General features: G+C 39.7%; 1 protein-coding gene across 1 annotated transcript; it reads left to right on the forward strand.

Annotated features, from left to right (window-relative positions):
* The first annotated feature begins 9,871 nt into the window (after positions 1 to 9,871).
* LOC115961343 lies at positions 9,872 to 10,811 on the forward strand. The gene is made up of 2 exons (XM_031080339.1): positions 9,872 to 10,147; positions 10,266 to 10,811. The coding sequence occupies exons 1-2, from the start codon at positions 9,872 to 9,874 to the stop codon at positions 10,809 to 10,811; spliced, it is 822 nt and encodes a 273-aa protein (XP_030936199.1).
* Positions 10,812 to 16,485: the final 5,674 nt, after the last annotated feature.

The following is a 16,485-nucleotide window of genomic DNA, read 5'->3' on the forward strand; positions in this document are numbered from 1 at the left end:
AAAAAAAAAAAAAAAGAGGAAAAAACTCTATAGTTTCCCCATACACCAGCAATATTTCAATCCTTTGCCTCTTGAATGATATGAAAAACTAACTATATTGTACAACTTTCGAGTACTATTCCTAAGTTGCTTAAGTGTCCTATACTATCATAAAACCTTATTCAAAAGTGCAGTACACCGTCTCTGCAATCTCTATATAGGTGAATTCCTCTCTTTTTTTTTCTTATAAAGTTGTTGGAATTATATATATCTATACTACTATTTAAGGAGTTTTACCAGTTTGGATCCTTATTTTTTGGTTCAAAAATGCCCCGACACTTCTATATTTAAGTAGAGACAAGGCTAAAAGACAATCTAGTAAAAATACAACTCTAACTCTCACTAAAACATGACCTAAAAAATTAGGTTTACTCTCTTATTGATATTTAAATTGCTTTATTTCACTTATAAATTAGATTCTCAAAATAAAATTATATATATATAAAATAAATAAAAACAAAGGTTTTTTTTTCTTACAAAATAGGACCACTAAAAAAAAAAAGCCTCATCGCACCGCAAAATGTGTGTGATAAGGTTAGTGTGTGTGTGTATATATATATATATATATATATATATTAAAATGCATCTACCTTTGCATATGTGTATGTATGACCATCATACATATTTTTTCCCTTTTCCTTTTTGCTCGTACTTTTTTAAAAATCTGGAATCCCACAGAAATGTTCTATAATTTGGATGGTTGGATTTTAATCCAACTTTATTCTAGAGTACTAGTTAATTTCATTATGATATATTTTCAATTACTTTTCATTATTTTATTCTTAATTTGAAAGCATTGCCAGTACCACCAAAACAATTAATGGAGATGTACGTGTATGTGTACATGTACTAAAAAAATGAATTTACTTGATTAATTAGTCAAGATATTTTGTAACCTAACAAATCGGCATTTTTAAATCGCAGCATACGTGTATGATCACTATTCGCATTCTTAACGATTTTATTTTATTTTTTCAACATGTCAATTTTCTCGTTGCTTATTAAAATCAAAAACCAAATCATATGCCTATAATGTATCTTTCCCATTTCATATCTGACTGGTTATGAACAGGGACATAGCTATGCTTGGACCAAGGGAGGCAATGGCCCCCCTGGACCAATGAAAAAAAATCAAAATATAAAATACATAAAATGTGGTTTTGAATTTTCATACTCTATTTTTGTTCAATACTTCCCTGCTTTCACAAAAAATACACTTTCTTTATTCAAATTTTCATTAAATTTTGATTCTTTTTGTGAGTTTTTATCTGGGTTCTAAATGATTTATGAAATTTATCTTAAAGCATTTGCATAGGATAATTGCAGCTTAAGTGTTTGACGAAGTTCCCCAAAGAAGTTTGGAATAAACACACACACACACTATATATATATATATATATATATATGATTGTCTCTAATCTATAGCTACGATAGGAAGATTTAGGCTATAACAAAACTTTTAAGCATTTGGATTTGAGTTTATCTCGCTCCCTCACTCGAAATCCTAGCTCCGTCCCTGGTTATGAAGGTAATGAAACCTTACATATAATCAATTTGTTTGCATGTATCAATCTGAAAAATGGAATGGCTTCACTTTCATTTGACTTCAAAGCACACGGCGTCACATCATCATAGTCAGGTTTTTAATCACAATAATTCGACCTCCAATTGTTGACATTTTGAAACCCAGTCCAATTAGTTAGACAGAAACAGAAAGCGGGAAAATTGGTTAGAGATTACTTTACAATGAGAGAGAAATGACTGTGACATTGATGGACATTACGAAAAAATTTTGGGGCATGAAACCTCAATGAGAGTGACTACTGATGATAGCTAATGTCACATTGCTCATTTCATTTCAAACTCAGGTCCTTAATATCCTTCATTGCAACCAAAGTGGTTGAAGCTCAATAGTGCTCAACAAAGAAACTATCATATTGGCATCTAAGGGTTTATTTTATTTTATTTTTGGGTTAGCGAAAGTGAGACTCTAGCTCACCCAATAAGAGAGCTGCACGTGTCACTAGGTCTTATACCCATTCATTAACCTGGATACCATAAGAGCCCAGGGCAGATTAATCGATTTGGGCTTTATGGATGGCTCTAGCATTACTTGGATACAAGATTGACCCACATCTTGCACCTCCGAAGAAAAAAAAAAAAAAGAATATTGCCCCTCATTTTTTTTTTTAATTTTTTTTTTTTTTTTTACAATAAACTTTGTTGTGGAATCAAATTGGGTTGAGTTTTGCGGCAAGTTTTTATTTATTTATTTATTTGGATGAAAAATAAATAAATAATGGCTCGTAATTTTTCAAATAATAGATAATGATTGTCTTTTGAAAAATTATGAATGAAATGCCATTAAACTTTTTGAAGACCAACACAATCATAAATTCATAATATGAAATGTCATTAAATTTCTAGAAAACCAACACAGTCATGATATGAAATATTATTAAAATTTTGGAAGACCCTTTAGGTCAGGCAACACAATCATGAATATCTAGCATGGAAGCTTTACGTTGATGGGGTGGCTAACCAAAAGGGGTCTGGAGTTGGGATAGTGATAGTATCTCCAGATAGGATTACTATTAAGAAATCCTTGAGATTGGGCTTTTCAGTCACTAATAATGAGGCTGAATATGAGGCCTTGTTGACTAGAGTAGCAATGGTGAAGAAGCTGGGTGGAAAAATTGTTGAGGTCTTTTCGGACTCGAGGTTAGTCATCGGGCAAGTTAAAGGTGAGCTGGAGGGATCACAGGATGCAGGGATATCTTGGTAAAGTGCAGCAGTTACAATCTGGTTTTGAATCTTTCTTTATACAGCAGGTCTCGAGGAGTAAAAATACTCATGCAGACTCTTTGGCAACTTTAGCAACCTCTTCTGAGCATGGCCTTCCATGGGTTATCCTCGTCGAGGATTTGTTGATGCCTATTGAGGTGGAATTGATGAGGGTCAGAGTACATCAGATTAGGGTCGGTCCGAGTTGGATGGATTCCATAGTTGCATTCTTGAAGGAAGGAACATTGCCCAATGATAAGGGAGAGGCAGAAAAAATATGAAGAAAAGCTCCCCGCTTTTGGTTGTCTTGGAGCAAAAGTTGTATAAGTGCTCTTTTACAGGGCCGTATTTACTTTGCGTTCACCCTGAAGTGGTGGAATCACTACTGAAGGAACTGCATGAAGGAGTTTGTGGTAGTCGTATAGAAGGAAGGTAGTTGTTGCATAGGGCTTTTACTTAGGTAGCATCCATCAGCTTGAAGGCCTGTTAAATCCTCTTTCTAGTCCATGGCCATTTGCACAATGGGGCTTGGATATTGTAAGGTCATTTCCTCGAGCAATAGGAAACCGTAGGTGGCTTCTTGTTGGAATAGATTACTTCACAAAATGGGTTGAGGCTAAGCCGTTGTCTAATATTAAGGATGTTGAGGCAAAAGAATTTGTCTAGAAGAATATTGTTACCTGATTTGGAATTCCCTATACTCTTATCTCGGACAACGAGCTCCAATTTAATAGCAAGGCCTTCAAGAGGCATTATGGTGAGCTTGGCATTCGGAATAGGTATTCAATCCTAGCCTATCTGTAAAAGAATGGGCAAGCTGAGGTAGTCAATAAGGTTATAGTCAGTGGGCTGAAAAAAAGGTTGGATGAGGCTAAGGACAAATGGGTTGAAGAACTCCCATACGTCCTTTGGACATATCGGACAACTCCTCGTCGTTCCACAGGGGAAAAACCGTTTTCCATGACCTATGGTTCCAAGGCCGTGATCGCTATAGAGACAAGATTTTCGACATTAAGGACAAGCCTATTCGATCCCGACAACAATGATCAGTTACTATGGGAGAGTCTAGATTTAATTGACGAACAAAGAGAAATGGCCATGGTCCAGCTGGCACATTATCAGTAGAAGCTTAAACAAGGGTATGACATGGGTGTGAAGGTCAGACCATTAGCATCGGGGGATTTGGTGTTGAGAAGGGTGGTAGGAACTACAAAGAACCCATCCTAGCTAAAACTAGGACCTAATTAGGAAGAGCCATACAGCATCACTTCGGTGGCTGGAATAGGAGCTTATTTTTTGGAAGATTTAGATGAAATTGCTATACCACGTCCGTGGAATGTAAATAACCTTCGAAGGTACTATTATTAATGAAAAGCAATCTTGCCATCTTTTATTTTGATTATTATTGTCCAAGTTCCTCTTTATTTGTTTAAGTGTTAAACAGAATATTGGTCATAACTAGTTCCTCGAACCACGTACCTTGGGTAAATTAATGCTTCTTATTTCTCTAAGTGTTAAACAGAACCTCAGTCATGCCTAGTTCTTCGAACGATGTACCTTGAGTAAATTAATGCTTCTTATTTTTCTAAGTATTAAACAGAACCTTGGTCATGTCTGGTTCCTTGGACCACGTACCTTGGGTAAATTAATGATTCTTATTTCCCTAAGTGTTAAATAGAATCTCGGTCATGCTTGATTCCTCAGACTACATAACTCAAGTAAATTAATTCTTTTTATTTGTTTAAGTGATAAACACAACTTCGGTTATGCATGGCTCCTCGGATTATACACCTTGGGCACATTAACACTGTTTATTTGATTAAGTCTTAGGTACATAAGTATTTTATTAAGTATTTCTTTGCTTCGTTGCTTGGGTTTATGCAAGTATACTGGAGCAATGTTGTGTCAGTTGACAATCTTTGGGAACTTACAGTTCGTTTTCATAAGTTCAAACGTAACCATGACTAAGATAAGATTATTAACAATATGAATTATGCTTAAAAAATAAAAAAATGTGTAATAGTAGTATATAATTTGAAGGAACTAAAACTTTTCATTAAACCATTGGATTTTCCCATGGTAAAACAAAGGGAGTACATTGCACTCTCTGTCATTCTCTTTCTAAAAATAAAAATTAACAAAAGTACTAAGGAGTAGTGGTGTCCTAGCTGCCAATGGATGGTGGAGGATCAATCTTAGTTGCTAATGGTGGCTCTGAGTTCTCAACCTCTTTTCCTTTGGAAACCTCTTTTTCTTTTGGTGCCTTTGTAGGTTCCAAAGTGACTTTTATGGTACCCACATTAGCAGGTTGAGTAGTTGCAGAAGCTTTGGTAGCAAGTTGAGCAACTGCGGAAGCTTTGGCAGTAAATTGAGCAATTGTAAAGGCTTTGGCAACAGGCTAAACAGTTGTAGGAGCCTTGGGAATAGATTGGGTGGTTGTGAGAATGTTAGGAGTATTGGTTGCTTGGGAGGCTGGTGAGGCTGCTATTCACAGCGTTGGAGGGTAGAAAATATTTTCCATCTTCCTCAGATCCGAGGAAGCTTCTACTCTGGCCAAGTTCAATGCTACAATCCATACCTAAAGACAATAACCTCGACAAACTCCTGTGACCTGGGCCTTTAGAGCATCCTCTGTCTCCTTCACCCCAATGTTATAGCTAGACTGCTTGGCCTGAGCGAGAACTTCCTCTTTCTTCTCTAGCTCTTTTTTCTGGGTCTCAATCTACTCATGGGCAATAGCCAATTGCTCCTCGGCCTTGCAAAGTTGCTGATGTTGATCCTCAGCTTGTTTCTCAGTGCTGGCTAAGGCAGCTTTAGCGCTTTTTCGCTCTTTATTTGCCTTAGTTAGCTTTGTGCCGAGGTCTTTAATCTTCTTTTCGGCCATGGCTAGTGTCTTGACGGCAGCTATCCGGCGTGCCTCCTCATCTTTACACTGGGCATGGGCCCGATCCACCCATTCCTCAATGATGTTTGTTGTTTGGATAGCCTGGAAGACAACAACAATGTGAGAAATAGTCTAGAAGTATAAAATATATATGTGTGTGTGTGTGTGTGTGTGTGTGTGTGTGTGTGTGTGATACATAAAATAAATGGAAGGGCATACCATTGCCAGGTCCCTCTTTAGGGTCAAGAAGACCTCGTGCTTTTTCAGGGTCCTTAAATCGGCCATGTCTTGGGTAGGAGCAGGGGTTGCTCTAAAGCGTCGACCGCGTAGCATGCCTTTCCCTTTTGGAAGTCCCTAATGGAAGAATCTAGCAGGAGTGGGGCTCCATCCAACTCAAGTGATGGGTTCCAAATCGGAACCTTGGGGCGGCACTCAGAGACCACCGCCATGTCCAAGCCCTCTGCCATGTTCTTTCTCAGTGTAACATTGGCATCTTTTGCCCTTTTATAGAGCTCAAGGTCTTTGGAGGGATTAACTTCACCCTCCTCGGTTACTTCTTTACCCTTTTTGTCTCTTTTTCTCTTCTTTTTGGTTGTTCGGAAAAGGAAGTATGGGAAGGAAAATGAGTTGGGGGCCGAGTTTGAATGGGCATTTTAGGTGCGGACCCTCCGGCATGTGACTCTAGTAGCTCGAAAAGACTGGTGTCTTTCCTGCGTTAGAGTACCATGGCTTCAGGAATATCAGCCGACTCCTAATTGTTGTTGATTTAAGCAGAGGGTAGAGACCTAGAGGTGTTGCCTGGAAATTCTGTAGGGTTTGGTCAGTCAAAAACTTTGAAGTCCTCTTCTAAATCTACTACTTCGATCACTTTGACCACTTTCTCCTTTTTGTGTTGAATTCGAAAAGGTCGCTTCCTCCTTGACTATGTGTTGAACAGGCAATGCAACTTGATGCGTGCCTTCAAGAGGGGGACCGGTTAGGAACCCAGGTACTGCAACGTTAATCTGATGCAGCCGAAGGTCTTTTGCTTTGTTGACATTCTTTGGGGATTAAAAGCTGGTTGAACTCGACTTATACCTAAGAATTACATGGGTGACACGTAGTTACCCATCTGTGTAAAGGAAGATCTCGGACCGAAGGATTCTGTTGAGGTCTGCTTCGTTGACCAATCCGAAGTTGGGAGCGATATGGTTCTTTTCTGCAGAATTCAAATGCCAAAGAACAATTAAAAGAGAGAGAGAGAGAGAGAGAGAGAGAGAGAGAGAGAGGAGAAAATACACAATAACAAAAGAAAAAAAAAGGATTTAAGATAAAAGCTTCTATTATCTGTAGGGGTTGCTTAAGCCTAGAAAACCCCACCTGGTTGCCCATCTCGCGTTGGAAAATGTAGGCCATTATGCCATTCACCCGAGACAATTAAGAAGTCTTGGTCTAGGCCCTTGTTGGATTTGGGGAAACACGAAATAAGTCTGACTGAGGGAACCCTAGTTTTGAGGTAATACTTGGTGTCCTTAAAGTGTTGGCAATTGTATACCCATTTGACATCGTGGTGGGTAAGGTTCACCCCCATCTTCTGATTAAGGGCGTCCATACTACCTAGTATCCTAAACAAATTTAGGGAGCACTGGGTCGGGTAGAGTCTATAGGTGATTAAAAAATCTCTAGTCACCTTCCCCATAGGGATCTGCATTCCTCCCTCTATAAAAGTGATCATAAGGATCACTACTGCTCCTTCGGGCCTAAGAGCATGCCACTCTCCTAAAAGGCAATGTTGTATGTTAATTTGAGGTGGTATGTTATATTGAATCTTAAAGGCTTCTATGCCCTTAGGAATATCTACCAAACTAGCGAATCTACCCATCTAGAAGATAAAAGGAAAAACTACTAGAGAATGAGGAAAAGAATTATAGGCTAAGGAAGAATAGGAACCTAAAGTCAATGTATGAACTAAATGGTACTTATAGAGAAGTTTGAGATGAACACCTCGGACCGTTTCTTGGATGGACTGAACATTCAAGAAATGGACTTCTTGCTTCCTTTATATAGAAAAGCAAGATAAGCAGGAAAATTCTTGCTCGAATTCCCATGGAAAATCTCCACCAAAGGATTTGCATTGCACTGTAGAACATGGGGGACAGAGCGCTGTGTGAAACAATTAATGGGGCGTTGCAGATGCCGAAGTGTCAGGAGTGTGCTCAGAGTAAGTGAAAAGACGTTATCACGTGGGAATGTTCACTAAGTGTGTGAAATTCTGAAGCAAAAATCAAAACCCCATTTTCCTCAATGAAGAAAAAAGTTGGCGTTTTGAGGGGCTATTGTAAGGGTAAGCAAGTCGAGTAAATGAGTTAGGCTGTGGGCCGCACCTGAGGACACCTAAGAAACCAAGGATGGTAGTAAGGTTTATTAAGTGTTAGGATCAACAGGCCGAGGACAAGAAAGTATAACAACAAATTGGTGGTAATTCCTGAGGAGCCGAGCTTCCTCAGGAAAGTATTGTGGAAGATTGGAACCTAGCCATCCTGGGAATGCTATACAAAAGGTAAATATTTCTTTTTAATGGATAAGCTTCAAGGAAGATAACCAATAACAAATGAAGAAGTATCTGGGAAGAAGGCTGCTACCACCACATTAAATGCTCTACACCTAACCAACTGGCTGCATTTATGTGAAAATGACACACGAACAGTGATATCTCAGTTCACAGCTATTCACAAAGCTTCCAGGAGGTTTCTGATGGGACAAGCATCCAGGAGATCATTTACATGATCAACAAGTGGAAGGCTGGGATTGAAGATGGAGGGACTATATAAAGGAAAGGCCCCCGTGAAAAATAGGGCATGTAATCGGGGAAAAGAAAAAGAGAAAGGAAAGAACATCTTGTACTTAGATAAACTTGAGTCAATATAAGAACACTTCATCCTCGGATTTGACCGAGGTGTGTTATTTCTACTAAATTGTGTCTTCTTACTTTCTTAGCACGAATCCAATCAATTTAAGCCCACACTTGATTTATAGAGTCTTTTTCCTGTAAAATCTACTCTCTAACAAATATATTGTTTTGGACTTGTTGGGTCATTATCCATTGTTGGTGGGTTGAGGGTCCAAATCTATAATTTTGGATGGTTGGATATTTAATCCAATTTTATTCTAGAGTACTAGTTAATTTCATTATGATATATTTTCAATTACTTTTCATTATTTTATTCTTTGAAAGCATTGCCAGTGCCACCAAAACAATTGATGGAGACGTGTACATGTACTAAAAAAATGAATTTACTTGATTAATAAGTGAAGATATTTTGTAACCTAACAAATCAGCATTTTTAAATCCACGGTGACGAGTAGCATATAAATGCTAGTCCATTACCTGCAAAACCATCATTAACAGTGACGAGTAAGGGTATGGACAAGCATATGTGCATGAAATCCAAGCAGCAATCAATAACTGAGCAATGAATAGTAAATTACCGTTACCATCGTCCAATAATGCGGAATTAAGGACCGATTACGAACAGAAAACGTTGGAGTTAAATTGCAATCATTAAGCATTGATTACCCAGTTGTAACATAACGATTTGTTGAGTATTAACTCAGCCTAAGGCTATATAAAGCCAAAAAAAAACCAGGTAAAAGGGAACACACACTGCGATAGAGATTATAGTTTTTCCAGAAAAGAACAAGCTAACTTAAGTATCGGATGGTCCTTAGCAGGCCCCAAACTGGTGCACTTATCTATTGAGTGCTTTCTGTGGCATAGGTTTTACAGGTCATCTATCAATTGACGAGGAACATACTAACAAGGCAAATTCCTGCTTCATCAGTTTGGCGCCGTCTATGGGGAACAATTGAGTTGCAATTCTCTCAGGCAAGTCATCATCGTATCTCTACCGACAAAGTTCCTTAAGACACATGGACACTTCCACTTCATCACCTCTTACGGACCCAATCGTAATGGCCCAACAGATTCAAGCACTCACTACTAACGTCCAAGAGTTAATGAAACAAAATGAAGAATTGAAGCGGAAGGCGCGCCCTGAGACTCCGACCATATCGTAGTCTTAACGCAATCGCAGTGACAACAATGACGAGGCCTATTGTCCAAAGAATAGCAGATCAGAGTATACTGTGTAGTCAACTTGTGGTAGTGACCAAATGATGAAAAACATGAGGAAGGAGTTGGACGAGGTCAAGAACACCATGAAAGGGAAAACAACAATGAACCTAGATGGCATGATCAAAAGGACTGACTCACCCTTCACAACTAGCGTTCTAGAATGCCCTTGGCCTCCTAAATTCCATTTTCCTCAACTGGAGGTCTATGATGGAACCAAAGACCCTCTGGACCATATAAGATCATTCAAAACACTTCTGAGCCTCCAACAAACCCCAGACGAAGTTATTTATAGGACATTCCCGGCAACCCTTAAGGGAGCAGCAAGGGTATGGTTCAGTAAACTACCTGCAGCGTCTATTGCGAACTTTGACCAGCTAAGTGACTCCTTTCATTGGAGGCCAATGCCATAAGAGGCCTACCTCCTACCTACTAACTGTGAAATAGCAAGAAGGAGAGACCCTGAGGGAATATGTGAAGCAATTCAACAAAGTAATCCTAGAAATTGACAAGGCTGATGAGCAGGTGATAATAACGACCTTCCAAGCTGGGCTGAACAACCTTAACCTTGTTTTCTCCCAAGGGAAAACTCATCCAGCCTTGATGACAGATCTGTTGTTTAAAGCACAAAAATACATGAATAGAGAAGACGCACTAACGACAAAGGGACTAACGGGCAAACAAAAGAAGGACAAAGGCTTAGAGTCCCAAAGCAAGAAGAAGGAGCGCAAAGATAGTCATACGGAAGCTAAGACTAGCAAAAGTAGTCTAAAGGCATCATCAAAGAAGAAGTTAAACTTCACCCCTTGGATAATGCCTGTGGACAAGATCCTCATGCAGATAAAAGACGACCCTACCTTGAAATGGCCTAAGCCATTGAGCTCGTCCTCGAAGCGAAGAGATCCGAAGAAGTATTGCCTCTTCCATATCGACCATGGACATTACACAGACAAGTGCCGAGATTTGAAAGAACAGATAGAGGAGTTGATCTAGAGGGGAAGACTCCAGAAGTTTGTTAAGAAAGACTATCAAGTTCATCAACGGACAGAGGAGAAACCCACTGATGACCAAATAGAGGGAGATTGGGACAATCTCAAACCCATCGTGGGAGAGATAAGGACAATCACTGGGGGACCAATTGTTGGAGGATCATACAAGTCCCCGAGGAAGGCAGTTCAGAGGCAGGTGAACAACATCCATGTCAATTAGCCAATGGAAAAACATCGTCGCATTGGGAATGACGACATTGTATTCTCCGAGCAAGATGTAAAGGGGATCAAGCAACCCCATGATGATCCCTTAGTCATTATGCTAACCATTGAAGGATTCAATACTCGAAGAGTGTTGGTGGATAATGGAAGCTTGGCAGACGTAATGTACGTGATGGCTTTCCATTAGATGAAGTTGGATCCAAAGCGCCTCAAGCCTTTTGGATCTTCGTTAGTCAGCTTCAGCGGGGATTGTGTTTATCCAAAAGGCATAATTTCACTACAGATTACAGCAGGGACCAACCCTACTCAAGTGACGAGGATGGTAGACTTCTTAATCGTCGATTGTCCATCATCTTACAATGTGATTCTTGGGCAACCAACCCTTAATTGCCTTAAGGCAGTAACTTCCACATATTGCCTGAAAGTGAAATTTCTGACCCCCCATGGAATTGGAGAAATCATTGGGGGCCAACTTTTGGCTCGAGAATGTTACCAAGCGGTCCTGACGTCTAGGAAAAATCACACTTGGAGGAGGCGGAAGATGTAGTGCTAGTAGAAGTGGACCCGTCCAAAACCACCAAGGTAGGAAAGGAGCTTCAACAGACTTCGAAGGATGAATTGGTGAAGTTTTTGAAAAAAAACTTGGATGTCTTTGCATGGAGCCATGAAGACATGTCAGGAATCGATAGACGAGTGATAAAGCACAGTCTTAATGTTGACCTAACAAAGAAACCCGTCCAACAGAAGAGATGAGTGTTTGCTCCAAAGCGGAACAAAGCAATCATGGAAGAGGTGGAAAAACTTTTAACTGCCAAATTCATTGGAGAAGTCTACTATCCAAAGTGGCTTGCAAACATGGTTATGGTAAAGAAGTCCAATGGAAAGTGGAGAATGTGTGTGGACTTCACTGATTTGAACAATGCATGTCCCAAAGATAGTTTTCCTCTTCCCAGAATTGACCAACTTGTTGATTCAACGGCTAGCCATGAACTACTAACCTTCATGGATGTTTTTTCAAGTTATAACCAAATCTTAATGAAGGAAGAAGATCAGGAGAAAACTGCATTTGTCACTAGGCAGGGCCTATATTGCTACAAAGTCATGCCATTCGGACTGAAGAATACAGGAGCCACCTATCAAAGGTTGGTGAATCAGATGTTCAGTAAGCAGATAGGAAGGAATATGAAAATCTATGTAGATGGTATGCTTGTAAAAAGCAGGGAATCTAAAACCCATCTTGTAGACCTTCAAGAGGCGTTTGACACTTTGTGAAGGCATAAGATGAAGCTTAACCCTGCAAAGTGCCTCTTTGGAGTTTCATCAGGAAAATTCCTAGGCTTCATGGTGTCCTAGCAAGAAATTGAAGCGAACCCAGAGAAGGTTAAAGCCATACTCGACATGGCCTCTCCCAAGACAACCAAGGAGGTTCAAAGACTAACGGGGCGAGTAGCAACATTAAACAAGTTTGTCTTAAAGGCTACTAACAAGTGTCTTCCCTTCTTTAAAGTTCTTAAGCAGGCTTTTTAGTGGATGGACTAGTGTGAGGCAGCCTTTCAGAGCCTCAAGGAGTATCTGGCCAAGCCTCCATTGTTAAGCCCGTCGATTGAAGGAGAAGATTTGTTTTTATACTTGGCTGTATCACCAATAGCCGCCAGTTCTGCTTTGATCTACGAGGAATCCAAGATACAAAGGCCAGTGTATTGCACTAGTCAGGCTTTTTAGGGTGCCGAGGCAAAGTATCCACGCATGGAGAGGATGGCCTTCTCGTCAATCGTGGCTTCGAGAAAACTTCGTCCATACTTCCAGGCTCATACCATTATAGTTATGATAGACCAGCCAATCCGAAAAGCAATGAGCAAACTAGATGTTGTAGGTCATATGGTCTAGTGGGTAGTTTAGCTAAGCCAGTTTAATATTGAGTACAAGCCAAGAACAGCAATCAAAGTACAAGCTTTAGCAGATTTCATTGCGGAATTCACTCTTCTAGACCTTGACCAGGAAGCAAAGTATTAGACAGCTTGCTCAGATGGCTCGTTTGTAAGAAGACTCAAAGGCATCGGTGTTATAATGATGTCACCAGAGAATGATGTCACCAGAGAATGACGTCCTTAAATATGGGGTTCAACTTTAGTTTCCAGCAACGAACAATGAGGCGGAGTATGAAGCAGTCCTTGCCAGCTTAAGGGTTGCAAGAGCCTTGGGAGTTAAGAATTTGAGATTGATGTCTGATTCTAAGCTAATTGTTAGGCAAATAACCAATGAATATGAAGCAAAGGAGAAAATGATGAAATACCTACAGTTGATGAACCAGCTCATTGACGAGTTTGATAACATTAAACTTGAGCTAATCCCAAGGGAAGAAAGCTCAGCTGCTGATGAGGTAGCTAGACTTGCCTCAACTAAAAATGCTCTAGCAGCAATAGGCTTGCTTATAGAGGTTTAGACAATCCCTAGTATTGACAGACTACAGACCCTTGCAATTCAAAAACCAAACAACTGGATGGAACCAATCATATCCTAAATCAGAGACAGCCAACTCCCATCTGACTCATCAGAGGCAAATAAGGTTAGAGTCCAAGTAGTAAGGTTCACTGTTTTGAATGGAGAACTCTACAAAAGAGGATTCTTAATGCCATACCTGAAATGCTTGACCCCTGACGAAGTGACATACATACTAAGAGAGATACACGAAGGTGTCTGTGGTAACCATTCCAGGCCACAATCTCAAGTGGGAAAGATGATTAGGGCAGGCTACTTTTGGCTAACTATGCAGAGGATGCAATTGAACTTGCAAAGAAATATGATAAATGTCAGCGGTTTGGCAATGTGCAGCATATACCTGGGGAGTTATTGACGAGCATCTTTTCACCCTCGCCATTTTCTACATAGGGAATAGAAATTGTCGGCCCAATCCCTTTGGGAAAGAGGCAAGTGAAGTTCCTACTTATAGCTATTGACTACTTCACCAAATGGGTTAAAGTAGAACCACTAGCAGTAATCACCGAAGACAAGATACAGACCTTTGTTTGGAAGAACATCATCTGTAGGTTTGGCATCCCTAAGACGATCATATCTGATAATGGTCGTTATTTTGATAGTCGAAAATTCAAGGAGTTTTGCACAAAGCTAAGGATACAAAATCACTACTCATCACCTGGGCATCCACAAGCTAATGGGCAGACAGAAGTAACAAATCGTACTTTGCTTAAATTCATCAAAGCATGACTTGAGGGGGCAAAGGGTGCATGGCTTGAAGAGTTGCCTAAGGTATTATGGGCTTACAGGACAACAGCAAGAACACCAACAGGAGAAACTCCATTCAAGTTGGCCTTCGGCACTGAAGCAGTTATTCCAGCTGAGATAGGAGTCTCCCATCTTAGGCAAGCTCATTAAGATGAAGGTACAAAAAATGATGAACTAAGACTTAGCTTGGATTGTTTGGCTAAAGTCAAAGATGAGGCAACCTTGAGAATGGCTGGTACCAACAAAAAATGCAGAAGGACTACAATCAGAGGGTAAAACTTAGAAGGTTCAACCCTGACAACATGTTGATATGAAAAGTGTCCCAAGCTACTAAGGATCCAGTGCAAGGGAAGTTAGGGCCTACTTGGGAAGGTCCATACAAGGTCATCTATTACTCTAGACGAGGAAGCTATTATTTGAAGGATTTGGATTGCAATCTACTTTCTCATCCTTGGAACGTGGAACACATCAAGAAGTACTATCAGTAAAAGCTACCTTTTGGTCTAATAAGCTTTGTTTGTAAAGAGTACCTCGCCTGACGACACATTAGATAAGCAAGATTTAATTACTTTTTCTAAGTATTTATTTTCTTTCAAGTATTTTGTTAGTGCTATTTTCAGTTTGTTGTTTTCCTAGTAATTCCCTCGTATATGAGGAATGCATGAAATAATAAGACTTATTCAGCCATCCTTTTTTTCAATAAATTTTGGTAGAATATCAAAGTTCAATAAGGAAAAGGAAGTAACTGAAATCCAGCAACAAATTCAAATAACAAACGAGAATGAAAAAAGCTTGAATGATGAGCGAAAATCGTAAGTGTGGTAAAAATTCAAAAGGGTTAGAATCACAAAATATGGTAAAGACTCAAATGACAAGTTAAAATCATAAATGTGGTAAAAGCTTACAAGATAAGTTAAAATCACATGCTAAACTCACAAAGGTGGTAAAAACTCACAAGATAAGTCAAAATCACAACAAGTGGTAAAAACTCCAACTGACGAGTTGAAAATCATAGACGTGGTAACGACTTTAAAAATGAGCTAAAATCACAGAACATGGTGAAAACTCAAATGACGAGTTAAATTATTAAGCAGGGTAATAAAGGAGCAAATATGAATCATAAGAACTTCAAAGTTCTAAACAAGATAAATGCATGTTTCCAAATAAAAGCCTCAAAAGGCACCCAATGTTTCCAAATTTAAAGCCTCAAAATAGGAGGCATCCATTATCTTTAAAATGGAATAAAAAAAAAATAGAAAAAAGAAGGGATTACTTCAAGGAGCATTGACAATCTCCTCAACACGGTCCTTGTCATTAGCTCCTCCTACAGTAGCACCCTCTCCTTCAACAACCTCAGTGGTTTCAGTAATGGTTTTGCCTTCTTTCTCATTAGCCTTGTTAGCAAGAATCTCAGTTTCAATGGTTTCAAAATATAGATTTGCAAAATCAGCTGCATGACTATGGTGCTTTATCATCCAACGACGAAGAAGCTCAAAACCCTTGAAGTATAACTACATGCCAGAGAAGCGATCAGACTCCAAGAACCTGGCAATCACCTTCTCACGCTTCTCATCTGTTCTTAGGAAGGTAGCTTGGACTTCCTCGTCTTTTTGAATGGCGAGCTTTTTCTCAACTTTTAGTACTTCCTTCAGTTCTTTCACCTTCTCCTTGGTCTTGGTCGACTGGTCCATAGCTTCAATCAGATCCTTCCTCAACCTTGAGCTTTCGACCTCAACAGAGTCAACCTTGGAGTTGGCCACTACTACCTTCTCCTCACTGCTCAAATAGTTTGCCGTTAAACGAAGGGGCTCACCAAGAACCTAAAAAAATGGAAGGGTTAGTCATTTTTAACAGGTATAACTACTTGACGAGCGATAAAGAAATGTTGAATGAAATACCTGCACTAGTTTATGAATGTGACGACTGACAAGTTCGTGAGAAGGGATAGACGAGAGGCCCTTAAGTTTGTCGTCAGTGATGACATTATGAGCTCATCCAAGGGTAGTAGCAGGGTCATCCTAAACACTCTTGCCAACCTTGGCCTTCTTGCGTGCGGTCAGAAGGTTGAAGGTCATCATCTCGAGGGAAGGTGTGAGGGAAGAAGGAGTACCAAAAAGTGATTGAAGGGCAGAAGTCTTGTCCTTCCCTTCATCCAGCTTGCGTTTCTTTGATCCAGGGGTAATGAGAGATAGGGGTTCATTCTTCAAGCTCTT

The sequence above is a fragment of the Quercus lobata genome, chromosome 9 (genome assembly GCF_001633185.2).
Source record: "Quercus lobata isolate SW786 chromosome 9, ValleyOak3.0 Primary Assembly, whole genome shotgun sequence".
Lineage (NCBI taxonomy): Eukaryota > Viridiplantae > Streptophyta > Magnoliopsida > Fagales > Fagaceae > Quercus > Quercus lobata.